At 52.9% G+C, this 26,505-nt stretch overlaps 5 protein-coding genes across 6 annotated transcripts; 3 read left to right on the forward strand and 2 right to left on the reverse strand.

Annotated features, from left to right (window-relative positions):
* The first annotated feature begins 10,717 nt into the window (after positions 1 to 10,717).
* Positions 10,718 to 11,041, forward strand: LOC117006651 (feather keratin 1-like). The gene has a single exon (XM_033079196.1). The coding sequence runs from the start codon at positions 10,736 to 10,738 to the stop codon at positions 11,039 to 11,041; it is 306 nt and encodes a 101-aa protein (XP_032935087.1). The 5' UTR covers positions 10,718 to 10,735.
* Positions 11,042 to 13,724: 2,683 nt separating this feature from the next.
* Positions 13,725 to 14,048, reverse strand: LOC117006563 (feather keratin Cos1-2-like). The gene has a single exon (XM_033079087.1). The coding sequence runs from the start codon at positions 14,028 to 14,030 to the stop codon at positions 13,725 to 13,727; it is 306 nt and encodes a 101-aa protein (XP_032934978.1). The 5' UTR covers positions 14,031 to 14,048.
* A 3,116-nt stretch (positions 14,049 to 17,164) lies between these two features.
* LOC117006524 (feather keratin 1-like) lies at positions 17,165 to 17,564 on the forward strand. The gene has a single exon (XM_033079043.1). The coding sequence runs from the start codon at positions 17,183 to 17,185 to the stop codon at positions 17,486 to 17,488; it is 306 nt and encodes a 101-aa protein (XP_032934934.1). The 5' UTR covers positions 17,165 to 17,182; the 3' UTR covers positions 17,489 to 17,564.
* Positions 17,565 to 20,774: 3,210 nt separating this feature from the next.
* On the reverse strand, positions 20,775 to 26,071 carry LOC117006525 (feather keratin 1-like). Of its 2 annotated transcripts, none has more exons than XM_033079044.2 (2): positions 25,940 to 26,071; positions 20,775 to 21,101 (listed from the first exon to the last, which is right to left on the reverse strand). In XM_033079044.2, the coding sequence occupies exon 2, from the start codon at positions 21,078 to 21,080 to the stop codon at positions 20,775 to 20,777; it is 306 nt and encodes a 101-aa protein (XP_032934935.1). In that variant the 5' UTR covers positions 21,081 to 21,101; positions 25,940 to 26,071. The 2 variants fall into 2 exon arrangements, with proteins under 2 accessions (XP_032934935.1, XP_032934936.1); XM_033079045.1 differs by lacking the exon at positions 25,940 to 26,071 and adding an exon at positions 23,908 to 23,976.
* Positions 24,117 to 24,447, forward strand: LOC117006527 (feather keratin Cos1-2-like). The gene has a single exon (XM_033079046.1). It carries the CDS (start codon positions 24,135 to 24,137, stop codon positions 24,438 to 24,440), a length of 306 nt encoding a protein of 101 aa, XP_032934937.1. The 5' UTR covers positions 24,117 to 24,134; the 3' UTR covers positions 24,441 to 24,447.
* Positions 26,072 to 26,505: the final 434 nt, after the last annotated feature.

Here is a 26,505-nt window from a genome sequence, read left to right on the forward strand (position 1 = left end):
GATATTGCTGCTTTCTCTCCTCCTCCACATGTCTGTGGTACGGCCCACTGCAGAAGGTGAGGGGTAGCCCAGGTTCTTGTTAATACATCCCTTGGGCTTGTTAGAGAGAACCAACACTGTTGGCTGTTCGTAAGTACACACAGAGGGTTATTGTAGAACAATGTGATTGCACAGGAAAACACATCTGTGGCCTTTTTGGGTATTATTCTCTAAAGCAATAGAACAACATGAAAGCAGTTGTTGTGGGTTGGCGAGGTTTAGAAATTTTTTGCCATTATTATGTTAAGCTAGCCGGGATGGCTCTCCTATTAGCCGTTAAGAGCTGGAGACAAAGGACTAGCTGAAGCAATGATGGCCCATTAGGGAAAGGTGGAGTCCTGCTTTTGTTTTCGGCAAGTAAGAGGACACTGGGGGTAGGAGAACTCTACAGCTCGCCGGCCGAACTCGAGGAGAGAGGTTCTTTTTCTCCTGTTGGGATCAGGCTTCTTGAATTTGGACTGCTAAAGCTTCCTGCTTCCTCTGAACAACTGGGAACTGGGACGCCCACGGTGAGCAGCGTTTCCTTCCTCACCCTTTTCTTCCACCTGGGGCGGTGAGGCCACCTGGCCCCCCTGCCCCTGCAGCAGCCGCGACTAAGAAGCCGCCCGCCCTGGTCCATCGGAGAGCCATCGGTGACTGAAAAAGGGACTGGGACTGCATTCCGTTCTGTTCTGTCACTGTTTTTTTTTCTTTCGTATAGCTGATGCTGTTTTTGTTTGTCTTATAAATATTTCAGTAAAGAACTGTTATTCCCAACCTATACCTTTTTTGTGCCTGCGAGTTCCTGAATTCCCTTTTCCTGGTAATACTGTCCCTTTAAACCGGGACAGATCTTGGCGCCCAACGTGGGGCACGAGGTTAAAGAATAACAGTTCTTCAGTTGCCTGAGATTGTCTTTTTGTGTGCTAGCAACATGTGGTCCAGTTTAATCTGGTTTGGGCTGCACGTGTTCATACATGTATATCTCCCATTTGCAAACCCTTACATAAGCATGAGCCCTGTAACTAAGGTTACTGTGACTGTTATCGAACTTGCTTTATGAGTTGATAAGGTGAGGAATTCATGGATTTTTAACTTCCTTTGGACGGCGGGTACATAGATTCAGGGATACCACACACTAAATGCATGTTTTTGGGATTACTTTAATAATGGCACCTACTGTGAGGGAATAACACCAGGGGAAATTTTCTCCCAACCCCTCACCCAAATTTTTGGGTCTACCCCACCAGTTTTTGAAGAGTTCAGATTTCCTCTGAATGCTAATGATATCGTACAGTGGCTGGTGTTACTGATAGGCTTGTCCTATTTAACATTAAGAGATAACGGGGGATTGAGCTGGATAACAACTCTGATACCTACTCCAGGAAATAGGGGTGCTGCCCCAGAGCCTGACCCTGCCCCAGAGACTAGGGATGCTGCCCCAGAGCCTGACCCTGCCCCACAGCCCATCTCAGGAAGAAACCAGCCGGAGTGGGTGGGGGTTCTAGTGAAGGAGATACGTGAGATGGGCCAGATGATGAAGGAGTACCTCTCCCCAGCTGGTGACAAGCCCTGCCATAAAGGGGGAGAATCCAGGGATGCTGTAGTGGAACCCATAGGTGTTACATCTGCCCAGGGTCCAGCTGAATTGCAAGGGCACTCACAGCCAGCAGCAGTCGCCCCTGTAGAAACTAGGAAGTCTAAAATGAAAGCAAGGCACCTAGACAAAGAGGACCAGAGAGGAGGGCCCTCACAACCAGCAGGGGAGCCAGAGGTTGAAATCATCACTGAGTCCCTGTCTTATGAAAATCTCCGCAATCTATGGAAAGATATTGCACGACGGGGCCGGGAGGCTTTGACAACTTGGTTACTTCGGGTCTGGGACCTTATAGGTACAAGTGTGCACTTGGATGGTACAGAGGCAAGGAATTTGGGATCCTTGTCCCAGGACTCAGGTGTGGACCAAATATTCGTAAGGGAGCCAGGCCCCCTTCCCCTCTGGGAGTGGCTTTTAATGAGTGTAAGAGAGAGGTTTGTCAACAAAGAAAGAATGCAGGAGTACCATAATAGAACGCATTGGAAAACCGTTGAGGAAGGAATTCAACAGCTGAGAGAGGTGGTGGTACTGGAGGTACTCTTTGGGAGGGATGGACAGCATGACAATGACCCTGACAAGGTCAGGTGCACAGGGCACATGCTGTGGAACCTGGCAAACCGAGGGCCATCTCAATACACCACCTTCATTGCAATGATTAATGCTGATGAGCACCGAGAAACAGTGAGCTCTGTTGCTAACAAGCTTAGGGATTTTCACAGTATGATGAATGGCATAGTGCAGGCCCAGGTTTCTTCCGTGGTCCAAGAGATGAGGGGGATGAGGGAGGAGATCAGGGAGGTGAGGGGGATGAGAGGTGACATAAGTGAGATGAGGGAGGAGATCAGGAAGATCAAGGCAGCACCAGTGCGAGCCTCATACCCCAAGGTTACAGCCCCGCGCCCCTCAGCTAGTGGAAGAGGGTACACCCCACGAGCTGACCTATGGTTTTTCCTGCGTGACCATGGGGAAGACATGGGAAAATGGGATGGGAAACCCACTTCTGTCTTGGCAGCACGGGTGCGTCAACTCAGGGAGGGAAATGCTAACCGAGGGAGCTACACTAAAGTGAAGGTAGCCTCAACCTCCCATGACCAAGGTGCTGGGCATTACAGAAGGGAGGATGATCTGTCAGACCCACTTGAAGGAACCTCCACTATGTATGTTCAGGAAAGGAGTAATAGCCAGGGCTAAAGGGGCCCTGCCTCTAGCCAGGGAGAGGCACGGGATAACAGAGTCTATTGGATGGTGTGGGTCCGATGGCCTGGCACATCAGAACCACAAGAATACAGGGTATTAGTTGATACTGGTTCACAATGCACCCTTATACCATCAGAACATGTGGGGGAAGAGCGTGTTTCCATTGTTGAGGTGACTGGGATCACAGGAATTGTCTTTGCTGGAAGCTGAGGTGAGCCTGACAGGAGAGGGGTGGCAGAAACATCCGATTGTAACTGGCCCAGAGGCACCGCCCATTCTAGGCATAGATTTTCTCAGGAGTGGCTACTACAAAGACCCAAAGGGATACAGATGGGCTTTTGGAATAGCTGCTGTAGTGGCAGAGGGCATTGAGCAGTTGAACACCTTGCCTGGACTGTCAGAAAACCCATCTGCAGTGGGACTTCTGAAGGTGGAAGAGCAACAAGTGCCAATTGCCACCTCAACAGTGCACCGCCGGCAGTACCGGACGAATCGAGATGCCGTGATCCCCATCCATAGGATCATCTGTGAGCTGGAGAGCCAAGGGGTGGTCAGCAAAACCCACTCACCCTTCAACAGCCCCATCTGGCCCGTGCGCAAGTCTGATGGAGAATGGAGATTGACTGTGGACTATCGTGCGTTGAACGAAGTGACTCCACCGCTGAGTGCTGCTGTGCCGGACATGCTGGAGCTCCAGTACGAGCTGGAGTCCAAGGCAGCAAGGTGGTATGCCACCATTGACATTGCCAACGCATTTTTCTCCATTCCCCTGGCAGCAGAGTGCAGGCCTCAGTTTGCCTTTACATGGAGGGGCGTGCAGTACACATGGAATCGTCTGCCCCAGGGGTGGAAACACAGCCCCACCATCTATCATGGATTGATCCAGGCTGCACTGGAAAAGGGTGAGGCTCCAGAACACCTGCAATACATAGATTACATCATTGTGTGGGGGAACACGGCATTGAGTGGGTGTACCACATCCCCTACCACGCACCAGCAGCTGGGAAGGTCGAACGGTGCAATGGCCTGCTTAAAACCACCTTGAAGGCACTTAGTGGGGGGACTTTCAAGAACTGGGAAAGTAATCTACCAAAGGCCACGTGGTTAGTGAATACCCGAGGTTCCACTAACTGAGCAGGCCCTGCCCAATCTGAGCTCTTGGGAACACCAGATGGGGATAAGGTTCCAGTGGTACACATGAGAGGTATGCTAGGGAAAACTGTTTGGGTAAACTCTGCCTCCAGCAAAGACAATCCTGTCCGTGGGGTGGTTTTTGCTCAAGGACCAGGTTGTACCTGGTGGGTGATGCAAAAGGATGGAGAAACCCGATGCATACCCCAAGGAGACCTTGTTCTGGGGTGAACTACCTATGATACTGTGTATGTAACTGCATGTATGTATGTAATTTAAAGGTTCTAATTTAATGTAGTATGTTAGCATGGAAAAAATTTGGGGTGGATAATGTTGTGGGTTGGCGAGGTTTAGAAATTTTTTCCCATTATTATGTTAAGCTAGCCGGGATGGCTCTCCTATTAGCCGTTAAGAGCTGGAGACAAAGGACTAGCTGAAGCAATGATGGCCCATTAGGGAAAGGTGGAGTCCTGCTTTTGTTTTCGGCAAGTAAGAGGACACTGGGGGTAGGAGAACTCTACAGCTCGCCGGCCGAACTCGAGGAGAGAGGTTCTTTTTCTCCTGTTGGGATCAGGCTTCTTGGATTTGGACTGCTAAAGCTTCCTGCTTCCTCTGAACAACTGGGAACTGGGACGCCCACGGTGAGCAGAGTTCCTTCCTCACCCTTTTCTTCCACCTGAGGCGGTGAGGCCACCTGGCCCCCTCCCCTGCCCCTGCAGCAGCCGCGACTAAGAAGCCGCCCGCCCTGGTCCATTGGAGAGCCATCGGTGACTGAAAAAGGGACTGGGACTGAATTCCATTCTGTTCTGTCACTGGTTTTTGTTCTTTCGTATAGCTGATGCTGTTTTTGTTTGTCTTATAAATGTTTCAGTAAAGAACTGTTATTCCCAACCTATACCTTTTTTGTGCCTGCGAGTTCCTGAATTCCCTTTTCCTGGTAATACTGTCCCTTTAAACCGGGACAACAGTGCAAGATGAAAATGCAACCACATCACCCAGAGACATGCACAAGGCAAAAGAAAGGAAGAGAGCTAAAGGGCAAGATTGTGAAGATCTCTGCACCCATAGGCCCTGGGATGAGACTTGGCTGCTGGGCACTCTTGGTCAAAGTGGCCACAGACTGGGCCTGTCAGGTGGTGGGGTAAGTCTCAGAGAAGTGATGGGGGAAAATCCCTGGGAAAATCCACAGAACATAAAATCTACTTGGCTGATATTCACTCAGCTTCAGGTGGGGATGCTCAGGTTCCTCCCCTGAAGGGGGGAGCTTCACACTGGATCGTGTAATGTTGTGGCTCATGGGACACTTCAGGAGCCCTTGGCACCTTCTAGGAGAACACAGCTGCCCAGCACACCCAGCACAGGTGCTTTGGTTTTGGCCCAGTCTGGCCCATCAGCAGAGATGAACACTGTCAGGGCACACATGAATGTCCTGCTGCTTCCCCTGGGGAAGAGAGGGAGTCCCACAAGCCACGGTCTGTGCAAGGGAGGGCAGCCAAGATTTAATTGGCATATGCAGTTGGATAGCCAAGATGCCTTGGCAACAGCAAGCAGAGCTTTGAAGATTACAAGAAGATTGGATCAAGACTGGTGGCTGGAAAGAAGACTGAACTGAGTAGAAATGTAAAGATCGTCTCTGTGATATTTGACTAAATGAATATAGTAAATAATTCCTAGCCTTCCTGATAATGGAATAGAAGCATATGTAGCTCACAGCACAATCTGGATTCTGATCACCAGTCAGTAGTGCCCATCTCTCTCTCAAGGGTTGATAGCTTGGAGTGACCAGAGGCACCAGCATCCACCTCCTACCTCATTCAAAGCCCATCATTCCCCCTCTCTCTTACTAGGTCAGAGGTTGGCTGTGACACACCCAGAGCTCACCTCCCCCAGTTCACCAAAGCACCCTGGGTCTCCACAAATGGGGGAATGTTGTGAGTCATTATCCCTTAAGGCTTCAGTGTCTCCCAGGCTGCAGATGGATAGAATGAACCAAACCTCTTCACTGGCCCTGACTACTCTGAGAATGATTTTATCTCTCTGACCAAACCATTCTTGTCTCCACACTCAGCAATCCCTGGGTCGAAATTAAGTGCTCTGATCCCCTCACCATGCTGGCTGCACTGAACTCACTGCACTTGCTCCTGGCAGCTCTTGCATTTCAGCCTGTGCCCAGCACGGGGATGGCAGCAGGCGAGTGCTGAGCAGAGCAGCACCGTGGCTCCCACCCCTCTCCTGGTTCCACTGCTGCTCACAGCCCAGGCTGCTGGTGCCAGCCCTCGGTGTCTGTGAGCATCAGGGACATGGACAGTGGTGTTGGGGGCACCCTCAGAGCACTTGGTGGTGTGCTTTAGTGGCCATAGGGCTATTTTGTTAAGGGGATGATCTCAGAGGTCTTTCCCAAACTTAATGATTTGTGACTCTCAGCAATGACATGAAGCTGAGGGGAGCAATGGCTCTGCTAGATGGGAGGGTTTAAATCCACAGGGCTCTGGACAGAACTGAGGAATGCTCCCACATGGAACTCAGGATCTTCAACAAAGCCCAGGGCAAGGTCCTGACACTGCTTTGGGGCAATGTCAGAAACCAACAGGGACTGTGGGGTGGATGGAAGGAGAGCTTGCCCTGCAGAGAAGGGCAGCAAAAATGGTCACAGCTGCACACCTGGGTGCATCCCCCTGCTCTGAAGGGCAGCTGATGCAGCTGAGGTCTTTGAGTCAGGAGAAGAGCAGGATCTCAGGGACCTCACTGCAGCCTTTCAGTACATCAAGGGGTGGCGTAAGTAATTTGGAGAGAGGCATTCTATCAAGTGATTGGACAAGGGGCAGGAGATTTAAACGGGAATAGGCCAGCTGGAGGTGAGATACCGTCCATGGCAGGAGGGCTGGACTAAATTATTTTTAGCAACCTCTTCCAACCCATTCTGGGATTCCATGATGCCAGGGGTCTGTGAGAGGGCAGCACAATTCACTCTGTCCCTCCTTTTCAGAATCCTTTCAGATCCATGGGATCTGCTGGAGTCTGATGGGAATCCAGTGCCTCTGTCTGGTCAGCAACACATTCACTGCTCAGTACTGGTGTCACAGTGTTGAGGTAAGGGAAAGGAAAAGAAGTGCAAACAGAGTGGATGTTTGTTCCTGGACAATGTAGGGAAATTCTATGCTGACCCAAAGAGGCAGAGAAACTCAGCTCCCAGAGGGTCACTCAGGGCACACTGAGCACACCCAGTGCCAGCCTGTGCTGACAGCCAGTGCAAAACCAGCCCCAACAACCCCCTCCCACAAACAGCCCTGGGACAACATCTCTGCCCTGGGAGAGTGTCTGCAGGGCAAAGGATGACACAAAGGCAGGGGCTGGCATGCAGCAGAATTTATTGAGTCAAAAGAGGGAAATGAGGGGGATCCAGGTGGAGGCCACAGTGCAGGGAGCAGCTTTAGCAGGGAAAGCACCTGGTGCCACACAGGCCACTGCCCAAGCCTGAGAGGCCAAAGGCCCCAGAGCTGATGGGCACTCCCTGAGAGCTGAGGATGCTGCCAACAGCAGCAGAGGTGGAGGATCCCACGGCGGTGTTCTGGGGGAAGGAGCTGAGGATGGGGCCAGGCAGGGTCACCACCACAGGCGAGGGCTGGATGGCCACGGTGGAGTCCTGGCACTGCCTGACACAGGGCTCATTGCAGCTGTTGGCCAGCGGGGTGGGGCCACAGGGCTGGCAGGGCCGGCACGGGCTGTAGCAGGACATGGCTTGGGGCTGCAGGTGCACCTGAGAGAGAGGGACGAGGGAAGTAAATCACAAGGAGTGGGTGAGGATCCAACTGTGACCTCACCATGAGGTACCCAAGGTGTGAGCTGGCAATGAGAGCTGATGGGGGTTTGTGGAGGCACTTGGGCTCTTCCCCTCACACAAACTCCACCAAGAGCTCAAGCCCCAACAGCCCAACACTGGGGCAATGCTTCTGCCAAGACCCAGCAGTCACACATCTCCCACTCCTTTCCACCTCTCACAAAAAAAGCATCTGCATGATCTCACATGGACAAAGTCACAGGTATGTGCTGAGAAATCCCAGAGGAGAAGGAGAAAATGGAGAATGTGCTTCAAACTCACCTTGTTCTAAGGAGATGGAGGTGAGCAGAGTGAATGTGAGAGTGAGGAGAAGAGCCTGCTTTTATACAGCTCTCTTATTGCCCCAGGCCCACAGTCCTGCACAAGGGCAGTAATTTTTCAAAAGACTCACCTTGTAAACAAAATATCCTATGTGATGGCACTGATTCAGGTTATGTTTCCATCTACCTTGCCACTTCATTTCCTCATTTGTGACATTCTCACCCTGCTCTGTAGGATCCTTTCATGTGGTGCAGTAAGCAGCTAAAGAATATCCCAGGCAGAGCCATGTCAGTTGGGCCAGTGGTGCTGGAACGGTCCCGTGCAGGCAGGAGATGTTGGCCTGGGGCACTGAAGTACAATTCTTTGCAGCTGCCTGTGTAAGACATGCCCAGCTCTGCTCCCACATGTCACTACAGTCCCAAAAGTTCCTCCTGCTTAGGGATGTGGCCCTTTCTTCCCTCTCTCTACAAGGGTAGAGATCTGCAGCACCTCCAGGCACCCTGTCTGAGCCAATGTTTCATCTCTCTTCCTCTTGATGCCCTTTGCTCTGGTGGGGGGTGAATGTTTGCCAGGCTGATGGAGTATCCAGGTTGGGGTTAGGAAAGCCAAAACCCATCTGGAGCTGAATCAGGCAAAGCACATGGAGGGCAACAAGAAGGTCTTCAGGAAAAGGGGAGCATTGGCAAACTCCAGTATTCAACAGGGCAGCTCCCCTGAAGGCAAGGGTTACATGCCTGGCAGAGGTACTCCAGGGATTCTTGGACTTGTTCTTTACTGGCAGCAATTGCTGTCAGCAATTTGAGTTCCTGATGCTCCTCGGGTTGTCAGGAAATGGGAAGACTTCTCCAGACTGCAACAGGATAATTGTGGGAACATTTAAATGTTTTATCCTGACACAAGTGTGTCTGATTTGATGCTGTGTTCATAGGAGCGATGGTTGGTGTCACCTAAAGGTCACTTTCAACTCCCTTTGAAATCACAGCTGTCACAAAAAGCATGTGAGCACTGGAAATGAACTGGGGGACTTGGCCCATGCAAGTTTTTCTGCCTTCAAGAAGGTGGCAAAAAGTAAATCTTGCACTGCAAAAAGAAGAACTCTTGAATCACTGGGCACAGACCTCTGCTGTGATCTCACGGCTTTCAAACTCTGCAGTGCCACATCCCTGGAGTGCTCAGGGAGGGAATGTGCTGAGAAGGGCCCTGGCTACAAACCCAGCTCTCAAACCACACCAAGGAGTGCTGCTCTTCCCTGCCCTGCAGCCATGGAGGCAGCTGGGCCGTGTCCCAGGAGGGCAGGAATGCCTTCAGTAGGCAAATCTGCAGGGAGACACTCTCCCTACCAGTGCCAAGTCACGCTCTAATTTTGGGTTGACTGTGTGTCAGTCTTTTGGCATCCTGTGTGCTGACCCACAGAGAGCTGAATGCCCCTGCTGCCAGGGCAGCCCCACCATGTCCCAGTAAAACCATCTCTGAGCACTGGAGGACAGCTCCAGGCAGCCCCATGGACACTGCCCTCTCCATGTCCTGTCAGCACTCCCTCAGCCCAGGGGGCTTGCAGGACTCTCACTGTGTCTGCAAAAGGAGTCCAGGTCTTTGACTCTGCTGCTGGAAGTGCCCAAAGCTGCTGCTAAAGCTCATGGTGACATCAAGAGAGCAGAGGTTTATTGAGGAATCAAGGAATTGGAGAGAACAACATTCTTCTGCAAGCCTAATGATGATACAGCTTGTGGACCCCAGAGACTGCCACAAGAAGGGATGACTTTCAACTGGCAATTGTTTCCTCAGAAGGAGATTTCCTTGAGTGAAGGCATCTGACAACAGCAGTGCAGGCCACCTGTCTATAGAGGCAATGCCCAGTGGCTCCTGGCTGAGCAGGGAAGCAGCAGGGAGGGAGAGGGATGGGCTCCATAGTCTGGCACAGTGGCCTTTAGGTGTCCAAGAGCCACTGCCTTGGTGGGAAGATGTGCACATTGTCCTGCACAGGGAGCTGCAAACAGATCTGCCCAGAGCTCAGGCTGCACAGCCCCTCCAGGGAGTGGAGCACATCTGCTGCCTGTGCTGATGGGCACCTGAGCAGGAAATCCTTGGGCTCCTCATCCAGGTCCTTGAAAGGAGCCTCTGTGACCCAGAGGGTGAGTCAGAAATGAGGAAATGAAATGGCAGCATTGCTGGAAACTAAAACACCACCTGGGGCATTAGGTCAAATATTTTGCTTTAGAGATGAGTCTGTGGGATGATTGCTGTCCTCCTGCAGTGACTGTGGGCCTGGGGCAGTGTGGGAGCAGTATAAAAATGGGCCCTGCTAAGCACTCTCTCATCCACTCACCTCTCCTCCATCTGACTGGGAACAAGGTGAGTTCGGAGCCCTTTCTTGGCCTCCTTCTCATTCTCCTTGTCCTTCCTCTCTTTCCACATAATCCTCTTTTGAGACTTCTTGTCACATTCCCAAAACCCAGTACTGCTTACCGTGGGAGAGGAAAACTATTCCATGGAAAATGATGGCTATAGAAAAAGGTGTCTCTTGAGCTATGGGCTTGATGGGTTCCTCCATAGACTTGATTGTTCTTGCTGGGGCTCACTGGGGCAGAGGGAAAGGATTTCACTCATTATGGGGTGACAGGTTGCACTTCCAATCCCTTTCATGCCTTGATTTTTCTTTCCCTGTCTCTCAGGTGCACCTGCAGCCCCAAGCCATGTCCTGCTACAGCCCGTGCCGGCCCTGCCAGCCCTGTGGCCCCACCCCGCTGGCCAACAGCTGCAATGAGCCCTGTGTCAGGCAGTGCCAGGACTCCACCGTGGCCATCCAGCCCTCGCCTGTGGTGGTGACCCTGCCTGGCCCCATCCTCAGCTCCTTCCCCCAGAACACCGCCGTGGGATCCTCCACCTCTGCTGCTGTTGGCAGCATCCTCAGCTCCCAGGGAGTGCCCATCAGCTCTGGGGGCTTTGGCCTCTCAGGCTTGGGCAGTGGCCTGTGTGGCACGAGGTGCTTTCCCTGCTGAAGCTGCTCCCTGCACTGTGGCCTCCCCCTGGATCCCCCTCATTTCCCTCTTTTGACTCAATAAATTCTGCTGCATGCCAGCACCTGCCTTTGTGTCATGCTTTGCTCTGCAGACACTCTCCCAGGGCAGAGATGTTGTCCCAGGGCTGTTTGTGGGAGGGGGTTGTTGGGGCTGGTTTTGCACTGGCTGTCAGCACAGGCTGGCACTGGCTGTGCTCAGTGTGCCCTGAGTGACCCTCTGGGAGCTGAGTTTCTCTGCCTCTTTGGGTCAGCATAGAATTTCCCTACATTGTCCAGGAACAAACATCCACTCTGTTTGCACTTCTTTTCCTTTCCCTTACCTCAACACTGTGGCACCAGTACTGAGCAGTGAATGTGTTGCTGACCAGACAGAGGCACTGGATTCCCATCAAACTCCAGCAGATCCCATGGATCTGAATGGTTACTGAAAAAGAGGGACAGAGTGAATTGTGCTGCCTTCTCACAGACCCCTGCCATCATGAAACCCAGAATGGGTTTTGTTGGAAGAGATTGCTAAAAATAAATTCGTCCAGCCCTCCTAGCATGGACAGTATCCCAGCTCCAGCTGGCCTATTCCAGTTTAAAACTCCTGCCCCTTGTCCAATCACTTGATAAAATGCCTCTCTCCAAATTCCTTACACCACACCTTGATGTACTGAAAGGCTGCAGTGAGGCCCCTGAGATCCTGCTCTTCTTCTGACTCAAAGACCTCAGCTGCATCAGCTGCCCTTCAGAGCAGGGGGATGCACCCAGGTGTGCAGCTGTGACCATTTTTGCTGCCCTTCTCTGCAGGGCAAGCTCTCCTTCCATCCACCCCACAGTCCCTGTTGGTTTCTGACATTGCCCCAAAGCAGTGTCAGGACCTTGCCCTGGGCTTTGTTGAAGGTCCTGAGTTCCATGTGGGACCCTTCCTCAGTTCTGTCCAGACCCCTGTGGATTTAAACCCTCCCATCTAGCAGAGCCATTGCTCCCCTCAGCTTCATGTCATTGCTGAGAGTCACCAATCATTAAGTTTGGGAAAGACCTCTGAGATCATCCCCTTAACAAAATAGCCCTATGGCCACTAAACCACACCACCAAGTGCTCTGAGGGTGCCCCCAACACCAGTGTCCATGTCCCTGATGCTCACAGACACCGAGGGCTGGCACCAGCAGCCTGGGCTGTGCCAGCAGCAGTGGAACCAGGAGAGGGGTGGGAGCCACGGTGCTGCTCTGCTCAGCACTCGCCTGCTGCCATCCCCGTGCTGGGCACAGGCTGAAATGCAAGAGCTGCCAGGAGCAAGTGCAGTGAGTTTGGTGAAAGGTGAGCAGGATGGTGAGGAGGTTGGAGCACTTGGCTGGAGAGAAGAGCTGAAGGCCCAGGCAGTGTGGGGAAGGTCCATTGCTGACAGTAGGGAAGAGAATGCTTTAGGGAGACCAAATATCATCTTTCTCATGGTTATGATCATTGAAGAGCACCGGCCATGCTCCCCAGCCCCAGGTCAGTAGAGAATATTACAAAACAGAGTTACATAGGGCATGACTAAGAATATTTAAATTGAGCCTGTTTTAGATAATAACCGAATCAAGTCGAATTAAATAGCAAAACAGCAATTTTTATTTTTGCGACCGAAAATACGGTCCTGGGAAGCCACAAGCGAAAACACGACAGCGCCGAGCCCGGGGTCGGCGCTGGGTGGACACACACGCTGATCTGACCTCTATTGCATCAGACCCCCCTGTGTTCACAACCTGCCATCTCAGAGTCCAGCTTTATACAGTTTTTCCTGGCCTGAGGCGAGAATTTCCTTTGTTTCTGCTGCAGATTCTCATATTTAGATTAAATCTTTTTCTGGTCCTGCCCTGGACAAAAGTCCTTCCTGCGTGTTGATGAAGGCTGTGTCTGCTCTGCATTGATGTGTAATTTTCCTTGGGAGTGCTTAAGGGAACCAGCGAAGGTGATCAGCTGTCTGATATGTGGTACTTAACAGATCCTTTTCCAGTCCATTGTGGAGATCGCTGAGCTAGGTCTGTTGATATGCTAATTACGGCCCTTGTCTATGGCCCCGGGTGCTTGGTGTCTTAAGATTCTTTTTACTTTATTTTATTTCATACAATCCTTTTATATAAACACGAATTATAACATATATCACAGCCTGTGTGAACAACCATGCCCCACAATCCCCTCCCACAAGCAGCCCTGAGCAACACCTCTCTTTCTGGGCATGTGGGGAGAGGACCTGCAGGGGAAGAAATGAGAGGAAAACATGGGCTGCGATGCAAAAGAACTTTAATGAGTCAAAACAGGAAAATTAGGTCAATCCAAGCTGAGATGCCAATGCAGAGAGCACCAGGGAAAAACAGCAGTTGGTTGTTTTTCAAGATGAGTTTTCCAATCAGGTGTCCACACAGGGAGGAGGCAGCAGGTTCTCCCCAGGATGGCTGTGTGGGGTCACAGCCCAGGGTGCACAAGGGAACAGGGACACAGGAGGGAAAGGAGAGAGGGGCAGAGGGCAGACGCAGGGATGGGCTGTGCTTGCCAAGAGCCCAGGCTGGCCCCATCCTTCTGCAGGAGCTGCTGGGGTTGCTCAGCCCCTGGGGAAGCCAAGAGCCGATGCTGCGTCCCCAGGGCGGTTCCATCCTGGCAGTCCCTGGCTTCCTTGCCCAGGGCCATGGCCAGCAGCTTCAGCAGGGAAAGCACCTCGTGCCACAGAGGCCACTGCCCAAGCCTGAGAGGCCAAAGCCCCCGGAGCTGATGGGCACTCCCTGAGAGCTGAGGATGCTGCCAACAGCAGCAGAGGTGGAGGATCCCACCACGGTGTTCTGGGGGAAGGAGCTGAGGATGGGGCCAGGCAGGGTCACCACCACAGGCGAGGGCTGGATGGCCACGGTGGAGTCCTGGCACTGCCTGACACAGGGCTCATTGCAGCTGTTGGCCAGCGGGGTGGGGCCACAGGGCTGGCAGGGCCGGCACGGGCTGTAGCAGGACATGGCTTGGGGCTGCAGGTGCACCTGAGAGACAGGGAAGGGGGAAGCAGAATTGAGAAAGGGCTGTGTCAGAGCAGTCTCTTGGCCCACCATGATGGAGAAAAGCAAAGGAGAAGACAGCAGGTGGCTGCTACGACTGGCCCAACATCCTCACTGTTTACCCAAGCCCCCAGGAATCTCCTACAGAGTGACCAAGCCCAGGGACTTGCACACCTAGGTCAGAACTCAGGAGACATCTCAGACAAAATCCAACCTCTCTCCAGGCCTATCTTCTGCCCTGTCCTTCACCCATAACAGGCTGTTCTCAAGAACCTACATGGGATTAAAGCAGGAAATGTGATCAGAAAGGCCAAAAGATGAAGAGGAGAGAGGCTTTGGACTCACCTGGATCACAAGGAGATGGAGGTGAGAGGAGTTGATGAGAGCAAGGAGAAGGTTCCCCTTTTATAGTGCTGCTGCACTGCCCCAGGCCCACAGGCACTGCACAAGGACAGTAATTTTCCAACACATTCACCTCCAAAGCAAAATATCCTCCCTAACACCACACGCTGTGGTTTGATTTCCATCAAGGCTGCCATTTCATTTCCTCATTTCTGACATGCCTGGTGTGTGTTGCAGCTCCTTTCCCATGTCCATGCCAGGCCTGAGGATCCCTGGGCTCAGAGCGAGTCCGTGCAGGCACAGGATGTGTCCCCGTGCCGCAGGGGCCGTGCAGGCAGGGGATGTTGGCTCGGGCAGTGCCTTGCCATTGCTGGCAGCTGCCTCTGCAGGGACAGCCCCAGCTCTGCCCTGCCCTGCCCAGAGCAGCAGAGCACCCAAAGGCTCCTGTCCTCGCAGCACGTCCTGCCTGCTGCTCTCCCCTCCCTCTCACCTCACTCCAACACCCACTGGACACTGCTTCTGCAGGGAATTGCTTTCCTCTCCCTTCCTCCTGATGGCCTCTGCTGATGCAGAACGTTGGCCAGGCTGTCTGAGCATTCCAGGACTGGAAAGCCAAAGGCCTCCTGGAGCTGAATCAGGAAAGCTTGTGGTGGGAAAGAAGATCTTGCACACAGGGCAACAGCAAAAGGGAGGCTTGAGCCAAGGCTGGCTGGGGCAGCTTCACTGGGGGCAGGGGTTACAGGAAAGGGGAGGCTTCTCCAAGGCTCCTGGGCTTTGGTTTTCACTGGCAAATTTTCCTGTCACAGGATCAACCTCCTGATATTCCTCAGAAATAGGGGTAAGGAAAACCTCCCCAGAGCAGAGGAGGAGGATCCGTTGTGGGAACATTTATTCACACTGCACCCATGGAAGTGTGTGACCTGGTGATGGACACAGGAGTGTTGGTGTTCAGGAAAACACCTCAGAGCTCCTTTGGGAGGTGCTGGCAGTCAGGGATTGCAGCTGAGGACAGAGAGAAAGAGATGGTCAGGGAGGATACAGACCCTGGACTTCAAACATTCACACTCTTCCACCCACTGAGGCATCTGGCAGGTGAGATGTGCCTTCGGAAGAGCAGAAGAGATCAGAAAAGCTGGCAGCATCTTAGGGGCGCCTCATGGTTCAAAAGAACATGGGAAGTCAAGTCAAAACACAGGAAAAAAGGAGGAGATGTTGATGGAGGGGCAGAATGGACACAAGGACTCATCTCCCTGGTCAGAGGCTCCTGGCTGTGGAGGGGAGCTCTCCTGGGGGCGCAGGAGCTGAAAGGAGGGGTTTCAGAAAACACCACCCCACTGCTTTGGACACATCCTGGGGTGCAAAGCTCTCTGCCTTCTGCAGACATTGGCACATAAGCCCTCCCCTTTCTGATTCTCCAAGTGCCTCCTCAGCCTAGAGAGCAGCCCAGCACCACTGGAGAAAGAAGGAAACTTCCTCCATTTCCCCAGCCTGTGAGAGCTTTGGGAAATTGCAGTGCCACATCCCTGGGGGTGCTCAGGGAGGGAATGTGCTCAGAAACACCCTGGGTACAAAAGCAGCTCTCAAAATACACCAAGGAGTGCTGCACTCCCCTGCCCTGCAGCCATGGAGGCAGCTGGGCCGCGTCCCAGGAGGGCAGGGAATGCCTTCAGTAGGCAAATCTGCAGGGAGACACTCTCCCTACCAGTGGCAAGTCACGCTCTAATTTTGGGTTGGCCGTGTGTCAGCCTTGAGGTGTGAGGCCAAGGCAGGAGTGTGTGATGTCTGCAGGCTGTCCAAGGCAGGGATGGATCACCCTGCAGCTTCATCCTGGCCTTGGGAAAAGGGATGCTTGGCAGCTCACACGTGTCATGTGTGTTCTCAGCACTGACAGCATGTGTTGGAAAAGTGGCCTGTGCTTGTGTGTCATCCAGGTCAGGCTCCACACTGTGCAGCCAAAGGGCATCGTGGGTGAGGAGAGAGGGAGCACCAGGGAACGGTCCAGGCACCCAACACCTCCCCAGATATTGAGGAGGAACCCAATGGCCCAGGACTCTGTTTGGGACTTGATTCCTGCCACTGATCAGAGAATTATTGAATCCCAGAATCACAAGGACTGGCAAGGACCTCCAAGATCATAGAGTCCAACCATTACTCATGTGTTCCTGCAAGAAAAATCGTTTGGCTTCTCATCCATTAACATGAAAGGGATCTTCATGACCTAGTGGGGATGTCAGAAATGAGGAAATTAAATGACAACGTTAATGGAAAGCAAAACACAGCCTGTGGCATTAGGGAGGATATTTAGTTTGGAGATGAGTCTGTAGGAAAATTGTGGCCCTGTGCAGTTACTGTGGGTTTGGGGCAGTGCAGGAGCAGTATAAAAGCAGCTCCTTCTCCTCACTCTCTCATCCACCCTTCACATCTCCAGCTCCTTGGGAATAAGGCGAGTTTGGAGCATTGCTCCTCCTCCTTGTCCTCCTCTGAATGCATTTCTAAAGCATTTCTGGTCTTCAGCTGGGCACTGGGGCTCTTTGCCATGGGTGAGGGAAGGAGGCAGAAGATGTGGCAGAGACTGGCACTGGGGCTTGGCTTTGGTGTCTCCTGAGCAGTTGGTGAGGTGGGGATCTCTATGGACTTTGTCATGATTTGTGGGGCCTTCTGCAGTGAGAGAAGCAGGGTCATCCTAGTGGTGGGGTGAGAGGCTGATCCTCACCCACTCCTTGTGCTCTGCTTCCCCCTTCCCTGTCTCTCAGGTGCACCTGCAGCCCCAAGCCATGTCCTGCTACAGCCCGTGCCGGCCCTGCCAGCCCTGTGGCCCCACCCCGCTGGCCAACAGCTGCAATGAGCCCTGTGTCAGGCAGTGCCAGGACTCCACCGTGGCCATCCAGCCCTCGCCTGTGGTGGTGACCCTGCCTGGCCCCATCCTCAGCTCCTTCCCCCAGAACACCGTGGTGGGATCCTCCACCTCTGCTGCTGTTGGAAGCATCCTCAGCTCTCAGGGAGTGCCCATCAGCTCTGGGGGCTTTGGCCTCTCAGGCTTGGGCAGTGGCCTGTGTGGCACGAGGTGCCTCCCCTGCTGAAGCTGCTGGCCATGGCCCTGGGCAAGGAAGCCAGGGACTGCCAGGATGGAACCGCCCTGGGGACGCAGCATCGGCTCTTGGCTTCCCCTGGGGCTGAGCAACCCCAGCAGCTCCTGCAGAAGGATGGGGCCAGCCTGGGCTCTTGGCAAGCACAGCCCATCCCTGCCTCTGCCCTCTGCCCCTCTCTCCTTTCCCTCCTGTGTCCCTGTTCCCTTGTGCACGCTGGGCTGTGACCCCACACAGCCATCCTGGGGAGAACCTGCTGGCCCTGCTCCCTCTGGGTCAGGCACAGGGACACCTGCTGGCATCTCTGCCACAGCCATGTGATGCAGATTCTAAGCTGACCCTGGAGCTCTCTGCAGTGAGGCCTCTACTCAGAGTGTCCTTGCTCTCATCTTTTGGCTCATTAAATTTCTGTTGCATCCCAGCCCACGCCTCTGTGTCATCCTTTCCCTGTTGTCGGTCTCCCAAGATTCCCAGGGAGGGAGGTGTTGCTTAGGGATGGTTCTGTGTGACAGATTTAAGAAAAGGTGTTTGAGTGCCTTTTAAGATGGGAGAGATTTGACTGTGCTTTTTTATGATATTGCTGCTTTCTGTCCTCCTCCACGTGTCTGTGTTACGTCCCACTGCAGAAGGTGAGGGGTAGCCCAGGTTCTTGTTAATACATCCCTTGGGCTTGTTAGAGAGAACCAACACTGTTGGCTGTTTGTAAGTACACACAGAGGGTTATCGTAGAACAATGTGATTGCACAGGAAAACACATCTGTGGCCTTTTTGGGTATTATTCTCTAAAGCAATAGAACAACATGAAAGCAGTGCAAGATAAAAATGCAACCACATCGCCCAGGGACATTCAGAATGCAAAAGAAAGGAAGAGAGCTAAAGGGCAAGATTGTGAAGATCTCTGCAGCCATGAGCCCTGGGATGAGACTTGTCTGCTGGGCACTCTTGGTCAAAGTGGTCCCAGATTGGGCCTATCAGGTGGTGGGGTAAGTCTGAGAGAAATGTTGGGGGAAAACCCCTGGGAAAATCCACAGAACATAAACTCTACTTGGCTGATATTCACTCAGCTTCAGGTGGGGATTCTCAGGTTCCTCCCCTGAAGGGGGGAGCTTCACACTGGATCGTGTAATGTTGTGGCTCATGGGACACTTCAGGAGCCCTTGGCACCTTCTAGGAGAACACAGCTGCCCAGCACACCCAGCACAGGTGGTTTGGCTTTGGCCCAGTCTGGCCCATCAGCAGAGATGAACACTGTCAGGGCACACATGAATGTCCTGCTGCTTCCCCTGGGGAAGAGAGGGAGTCCCACAAGCCCACGGTCTGTGCAAGGGAGGGCAGCCAAGATTTAATTGGCATATGCAGTTGGATGGCCAAGATGCCTTGGCAAGAGCAAGCAGAGCTTTGAAGATTACAAGAAGATTGGATCAAGACTGGTGGCTGGAAAGAAGACTGAACTGAGTAGAAATGTAAAGATCGTCTGTGTGATATTTGACTAAATGAATGTAGTAAATAATTCCTAGCCTTCCTGATAATGGAATAGAAGCATATGTAGCTCACAGCACAATCTGGATTCTGATCACCAGTCAGTAGTGCCCATCTCTCTCTCAAGGGTCGATAGATTGGAGTGACCAGAGGCACCAGCATCCACCTCCTACCTCATTCAAAGCCCATCATTCCCCCTCTCTCTTACTAGGTCAGAGGTTGGCCGTGACACACCCAGAGCTCCCCTCCCCCAGTTCACCAAAGCACCCTGGTCTCCACAAATGGGGGAATGTTTTTAGTCATTATCCCTTAAGGCTTCAGTGTCTCCCAGGCTGCAGATGGATAGAATGAACCAAACCTCTTCACTGGCCCTGACTACTCTGAGAGTGATTTTATCTCTCTGACCAAACCATTCTTGTCTCCACACTCAGCAATCCCTGGGTCGAAATTAAGTGCTCTGATCCCCTCACCATGCTGGCTGCACTGAACTCACTGCACTTGCTCCTGGCAGCTCTTGCATTTCAGCCTGTGCCCAGCATGGGGATGGCAGCAGGCGAGTGCTGAGCAGAGCAGCACCGTGGCTCCCACCCCTCTCCTGGTTCCACTGCTGCTCACAGCCCAGGCTGCTGGTGCCAGCCCTCGGTGTCTGTGAGCATCAGGGACATGGACAGTGGTGTTGGGGGCACCCTCAGAGCACTTGGTGGTGTGCTTTAGTGGCCATAGGGCTATTTTGTTAAGGGGATGATCTCAGAGGTCTTTCCCAAACTTAATGATTTGTGACTCTCAGCAATGACATGAAGCTGAGGGGAGCAATGGCTCTGCTAGATGGGAGGGTTTAAATCCACAGGGGTCTGGACAGAACTGAGGAATGCTCCCACATGGAACTCAGGACCTTCAACAAAGCCCAGGGCAAGGTCCTGACACTGCTTTGGGGCAATGTCAGAAACCAACAGGGACTGTGGGCTGGATGGAAGGAGAGCTTGCCCTGCAGAGAAGGGCAGCAAAAATGGTCACAGCTGCACACCTGGGTGCATCCCCCTGCTCTGAAGGGCAGCTGATGCCGCTGAGGTCTTTGAGTCAGGAGAAGAGCAGGATCTCAGGGACCTCACTGCAGCCTTTCAGTACATCAAGGGGTGGTGTAAGGAATTTGGAGAGAGGCATTTTATCAAGTTATTGGACAAGGGGCAGGAGATTTAAACGGGAATAGGCCAGCTGGAGGTGAGATAGTGTCCATGGCAGGAGGGCTGGCCTAAATTATTTTTAGCAACCTCTTCCAACAAAACCCATTCTGGGTTCCATGATGGCAGGGGTCTGTGAGAGGACAGCACAATTCACTCTGTCCCTCCTTTTCAGAATCCTTTCAGATCCATGGGATCTGCTGGAGTCTGATGGGAATCCAGTGCCTCTGTCTGGTCAGCAACACATTCACTGCTCAGTACTGGTGTCACAGTGTTGAGCAGAGTAAGGAAAAGGAAAAGAAGTGCAAACAGAGTGGATGTTTGTTCCTGGACAATGTAGGGAAATTCTATGCTGACCCAAAGAGGCAGAGAAACTCAGCTCCCAGAGGGTCACTCAGGGCACACTGAGCACACCCAGTGCCAGCCTGTGCTGACAGCCAGTGCAAAACCAGCCCCAACAACCCCCTCCCACAAACAGCCCTGGGACAACATCTCTGCCCTGGGAGAGTGTCTGCAGGGCATAGGATGACACAAAGGCAGAGGCTGGCATGCAGCAGAATTTATTGAGTCAAAAGAGGGAAATGAGGGGGATCCAGGGGGAGGCCACAGTGCAGGGAGCAGCTTTAGCAGGGAAAGCACCTTGTGCCACAGAGGCCACTGCCCAAGCCTGAGAGGCCAAAGCCCCCAGAGCTGATGGGCACTCCCTGAGAGCTGAGGATGCTGCCAACAGCAGCAGAGGTGGAGGATCCCACGGCGGTGTTCTGGGGGAAGGAGCTGAGGATGGGGCCAGGCAGGGTCACCACCACAGGCGAGGGCTGGATGGCCACGGTGGAGTCCTGGCACTGCCTGACACAGGGCTCATTGCAGCTGTTGGCCAGCGGGGTGGGGCCACAGGGCTGGCAGGGCCGGCACGGGCTGTAGCAGGACATGGCTTGGGGCTGCAGGTGCACCTGAGAGACAGGGAAGGGGGAAGTAAATCACAAGGAGCAGGTGAGGATCCAACTGTGACCTCACCATGAGGTACCCAAGGTGTGAGCTGCCAATGAGAGCTGACAGCTTTTGTGGAGGCACTTGGGCTCTTCCCCTCACACAAACTCCACCAAGAGCTCAAGCTCCAAGCGGCCCAAAACTGGGGCAATGCTTCTGCCAAGACCCAGCAGTCACACATCTCCCACTTCTTTCCACCTCTCACAAAAAGCATCTGCAAGATCTCACATGGACAAAGCCACAGGTATGTGCTGAGAAATCCCACAGGAGAAAGAGAAAATGGAGAGTGCACTTCAAACTCACCTTGTTCTAAGGAGATGGAGGTGAGCAGAGTGAATGTGAGAGTGAGGAGAAGAGCCTGCTTTTATACAGCTCTCTTATTGCCCCAGGCCCACAGTCCTGCACAAGGGCAGTAATTTTTCAACAGACTCACCTTGTAAACAAAATATCCTATGTGATGGCACTGATTCAGGTTATGTTTCCATCTACCTTGCCACTTCATTTCCTCATTTGTGACATTCTCACCCTCCTCTGCAGGATCCTTTCATGTGGTGCAGTAAGCAGCTAAAGAATATCCCAGGCAGAGCCATGTCAGTTGGGCCAGTGGTGCTGGAACGGTCCCGTGCAGGCAGGAGATGTTGGCTTGGGGCACTGAAGTACAATTGTTTGCAGCTGCCTGTGTAAGACATGCCCAGCTCTGCTCCCACATGTCACTACAGTCCCAAAAGTTCCTCCTGCTTAGGGATGTGTCCCTTTCTTCCCTCTCTCTACAAGGGTAGAGATCTGCAGCACCTCCAGGCACCCTGTCTGTGCCAATGTTTCATCTCTCTTCCTCTTGATGCCCTTTGCTCTGGTGGGGGGTGAATGTTTGCCAGGCTGATGGAGTATCCAGGCTGGGGTTAGGAAAGCCAAAACCCATCTGGTGCTGAATCAGGCAAAGCACATGGAGGGCAACAAGAAGGTCTTCAGGAAAAGGGGAGCATTGGCAAACTCCAGTATTCAACAGGGCAGCTCCCCTGAAGGCAAGGGTTACATGCCTGGCAGAGGTACTCCAGGGGTTCTTGGACTTGTTCTTTACTGGCAGCAATTGCTGTCAGCAATTTGAGTTCCTGATGCTCCTCGGGTTGTCAGGAAATGGGAAGACTTCTCCAGACTGCAACAGGATAAGTGTGGGAACATTTAAATGTTTTATCCTGACACAAGTGTGTCTGATTTGATGCTGTGTTCATAGGAGCGATGGTTGGTGTCACCTAAAGGTCGCTTTCAACTCCCTTTGAAATCACAGCTGTCACAAAAAGCATGTGAGCACTGGAAATGAACTGGGGGACTTGGCCCATGCAAGTTTTTCTGCCTTCAAGAAGGGGGCAAAAAGTAAATCTTGCACTGCAAAAAGAAGAACTCTTGAATCACTGGGCACAGACCTCTGCTGTGATCTCACAGCTTTCAAACTCTGCAGTGCCACATCCCTGGGGTGCTCAGGGAGGGAATGTGCTCAGAAGGGCCCTGGCTACAAACCCAGCTCTCAAACCACACCAAGGAGTGCTGCACTCCCCTGCCCTGCAGCCATGGAGGCAGCTGGGCCGTGTCCCAGGAGGGCAGGAATGCCTTCAGTAGGCAAATCTGCAGGGAGACACTCTCCCTACCAGTGCCAAGTCACGCTCTAATTTTGGGTTGGCCGTGTGTCAGCCTTTTGGCATCCTGTGTGCTGGCCCACAGAGAGCTGAATGCCCCTGCTGCCAGGGCAGCCCCACCATGTCCCAGTAAAACCATCTCTGAGCACTGGAGGACAGCTCCAGGCAGCCCCATGGCCACTGCCCTCTCCATGTCCTGTCAGCACTCCCTCAGCCCAGGGGGCTTGCAGGACTCTCACTGTGTCTGCAAAAGGAGTCCAGGTCTTTGACTCTGCTGCTGGAAGTGCCCAAAGCTGCTGCTAAAGCTCATGGTGACATCAAGAGAGCAGAGGTTTATTGAGGAATCAAGGAATTGGAGAGAACAACATTCTTCTGCAAGCCTAATGATGATACAGCTTGTGGACCCCAGAGACTGCCACAAGAAGGGATGACTTTCAACTGGCAATTGTTTCCTCAGAAGGCGATTTCCTTGAGTGAAGGCATCTGACAACAGCAGTGCAGGCCACCTGTCTATAGAGGCAATGCCCAGTGGCTCCTGGCTGAGCAGGGAAGCAGCAGGGAGGGAGAGGGATGGGCTCCATAGTCTGGCACAGTGGCCTTTAGGTGTCCAAGAGCCACTGCCTTGGTGGGAAGATGTGCACGTTGTCCTGCACAGGGAGCTGCAAACAGATCTGCCCAGAGCTCAGGCTGCACAGCCCCTCCATGGAGTGGAGCACATCTGCTGCCTGTGCTGATGGGCACCTGAGCAGGAAATCCTTGGGCTCCTCATCCAGGTCCTTGAAAGGAGCCTCTGTGACCCAGAGGGTGAGTCAGAAATGAGGAAATGAAATGGCAGCATTGCTGGAAACTAAAACACCACCTGGGGCATTAGGTCAAATATTTTGCTTTAGAGATGAGTCTGTGGGATGATTGCTGTCCTCCTGCAGTGACTGTGGGCCTGGGGCAGTGTGGGAGCAGTATAAAAATGGGCCCTGCTAAGCACTCTCTCATCCACTCACCTCTCCTCCATCTGACTGGGAACAAGGTGAGTTCGGAGCCCTTTCTTGGCCTCCTTCTCATTCTCCTTGTCCTTCCTCTCTTTCCACATAATCCTCTCTTGAGACTTCTTCTCACGTTCCCAAAACACAGTACTGCTTACCGTGGCAGAGGAAAACTATTCCATGGAAAATTAAGGATATAGAATAGGGTGTCTCCTGAGCTGTGGGCAAGAAGGGTTCCTCCAGAGACTTGATTATTCTTGCTGGGGTTCACTGGGGCTGCGAAAAAGGATTTCACTCATTATGGGGTGACAGGTTGCACTTCCAATTCCTTTCATGCCTTGATTTTTCTTTCCCTGTCTCTCAGGTGCACCTGCAGCCCCAAGCCATGTCCTGCTACAGCCCGTGCCGGCCCTGCCAGCCCTGTGGCCCCACCCCGCTGGCCAACAGCTGCAATGAGCCCTGTGTCAGGCAGTGCCAGGACTCCACCGTGGCCATCCAGCCCTCGCCTGTGCTGGTGACCCTGCCTGGCCCCATCCTCAGCTCCTTCCCCCAGAACACCGTGGTGGGATCCTCCACCTCTGCTGCTGTTGGCAGCATCCTCAGCTCTCAGGGAGTGCCCATCAGCTCTGGGGGCTTTGGCCTCTCAGGCTTGGGCAGTGGCCTCTGTGGCACCAGGTGCTTTCCCTGCTGAAGCTGCTCCCTGCACTGTGGCCTCCCCCTGGATCCCCCTCATTTCCCTCTTTTGACTCAATAAATTCTGCTGCATCCCATCCCCTGCCTTTGTGTCATCCTTTGCCCTGCAGACACTCTCCCAGGGCAGAGATGTTGTCCCAGGGCTGTTTGTGGGAGGGTGTTGTTGGGGCTGGTTTTGCACTGGCTGTCAGCACAGGCTGGCACTGGCTGTGCTCAGTGTGCCCTGAGTGACCCTCTGGGAGCTGAGTTTCCCTGTCTCAATGGATCTGTAAAGAACGATGAAATCCCAGATTGGTTTGGGATGGAAAGGACCTTAAAGCTCATCCAGTTCCACCCCCGGCCATGGGCAGGGTCTCCTTCCACTGTCCCAGATTGCTCCAAGCCCTGTCCAGCCTGGCCTTGGACACTTCCAGGGATCCTGGGGCAGCCACAACTGCTCTGGGCACCCTGTGCCAGGGCCTGCCCACCCTTATAATAAAGGAATACTTCTTGATATACAATCTAAACCTACTCTGTATCAGTGTGAAGCCATTCCCCTTGTCCTGTCACTACACATTCCTGTAAATTGTCTCTGTCCATAGTGACTGCAAATTCCCTTCAGGTGCTGCAAGGCCACAATTCTGTCACCTCAAAGCTTTTCCTACCCAGGCTGAGCAATCCCAGCAATGCCAGCCCAGTCTCACAGCAGAGCTGTTCCATCCTCTGATAATCTTGGCTTCCTCTGGACTCACTGCAACAGCTCCATGTCCTCCCTGTGCTGGGAGCCCCGAGCTGGAGGCAGCTCTGCAGGTGGGGTCTCCCCTGGCTGTGGCAGAATCCCCTCCCTTGTCCTGCTGCCCCAGCTGGTTTGGATGCAGCCCAGGACACAGGTGGCTTTCTGGGCAGGCACAGCACAGCTCTGGTTCGTGGCAGGCCTATCATCCCACAGGCACCCCCAAGTCCTTCTTGGCAGGGCTGTGAAAATAGAACAGAATTCCCCTAGAACAGAATAAAATTTCCCTACTTTGTTCAAATCCAGCCATGCACCTCTTTTTTCTTTCCTCTTTAAGCTGAACATTTGACACAAGTACTCAGCAGTGAATATGTTACTGACAAGACAAAGGCACCAGCTTCCCATCAGACTGCAGGAGGTCCCATCCTAACCAAATTCCTACAGGATTCCCAAAAGGATTCCCAAAAGGAGGGCCAGAGTGCAGTGGGCTGCCTTCTCACAGACCTGCATTCCCATGGAATCATAGAATGAGTTTGGTTGTGTGGCCCACAGTATCAGATTTGTTACCCACTCTGCCACAACTCAATAATCACACATTTGGAAAAGAAATTGATTATTTATAGCAAAATTGCACAAGCCTGGGTGCCCATATCAAGCACACCCACCTGACCTTTCCTGCCATTGTTTACACACAGAAATTCAGAGTCAGAAGCATCCCTGTCTCCCCACACCTCCCTCAGCCCCTGGCAAGCAGCAGCCCCAGGGAAAGAGATTTTTGGACTCACCTGGTTTCAGTGTGGGATGTAACCAAAGTATGTATTCTCCTCCCAGTGACATCATTCCTCTTGAATCACTTGCAAGAGCTGCCCAGTGCACACCCAACCCCTCAGGTGGCAAGCTGGGTGTTAGAGGACAAGATACAAACTCTGCAAGGCAATGATTTTTTGTCTTCACAACTGACTGGGCTGGGATAACCACACCCATCCTCAGGAGCTCATCTCTGCTAATGCTCCATCATGGCCTCGATGGCCCCAGCAGGAATAGGCAACTGCAACATTCAGCAGGGATTAAATCGTTCCATTGTGCACCTGCCTGCCCTGGGGGAGGAACCTCCTGAACCTGACTGTGTATCCTCTGGGGCTCGGGGGATTTGGGGCAACACCACTGCTTGACAGATGTGGGGCAGGACCAGACCTTCCATAGGAACATTGCTTTGGACAAAACTGCAACCACCACTTAGACTGTGACCACCACCCTGACCCGCAGTGTGCTACGCTGGGCTCACACTTTGTGGGGTTAAGGCAGTTTTTCTGTGTCATGGTGTACATTGTAATTGTCAGGAGAATAATCC

This window comes from Catharus ustulatus, chromosome 23 (assembly GCF_009819885.2).
Source record: "Catharus ustulatus isolate bCatUst1 chromosome 23, bCatUst1.pri.v2, whole genome shotgun sequence".
Classification (NCBI taxonomy): Eukaryota; Metazoa; Chordata; class Aves; order Passeriformes; family Turdidae; genus Catharus; species Catharus ustulatus.

Excerpts from the sequence above, each read along its gene's own strand:
- LOC117006527 (XM_033079046.1), top strand. The coding sequence starts at position 24,135 with ATGTCCTGCTACAGCCCGTGCCGGCCCTGCCAGCCCTGTGGCCCCACC.
- LOC117006651 (XM_033079196.1), top strand. The coding sequence starts at position 10,736 with ATGTCCTGCTACAGCCCGTGCCGGCCCTGCCAGCCCTGTGGCCCCACC.
- LOC117006524 (XM_033079043.1), top strand. The coding sequence starts at position 17,183 with ATGTCCTGCTACAGCCCGTGCCGGCCCTGCCAGCCCTGTGGCCCCACC.
- LOC117006525 (XM_033079044.2), bottom strand. The coding sequence starts at position 21,080 with ATGTCCTGCTACAGCCCGTGCCGGCCCTGCCAGCCCTGTGGCCCCACC.
- LOC117006563 (XM_033079087.1), bottom strand. The coding sequence starts at position 14,030 with ATGTCCTGCTACAGCCCGTGCCGGCCCTGCCAGCCCTGTGGCCCCACC.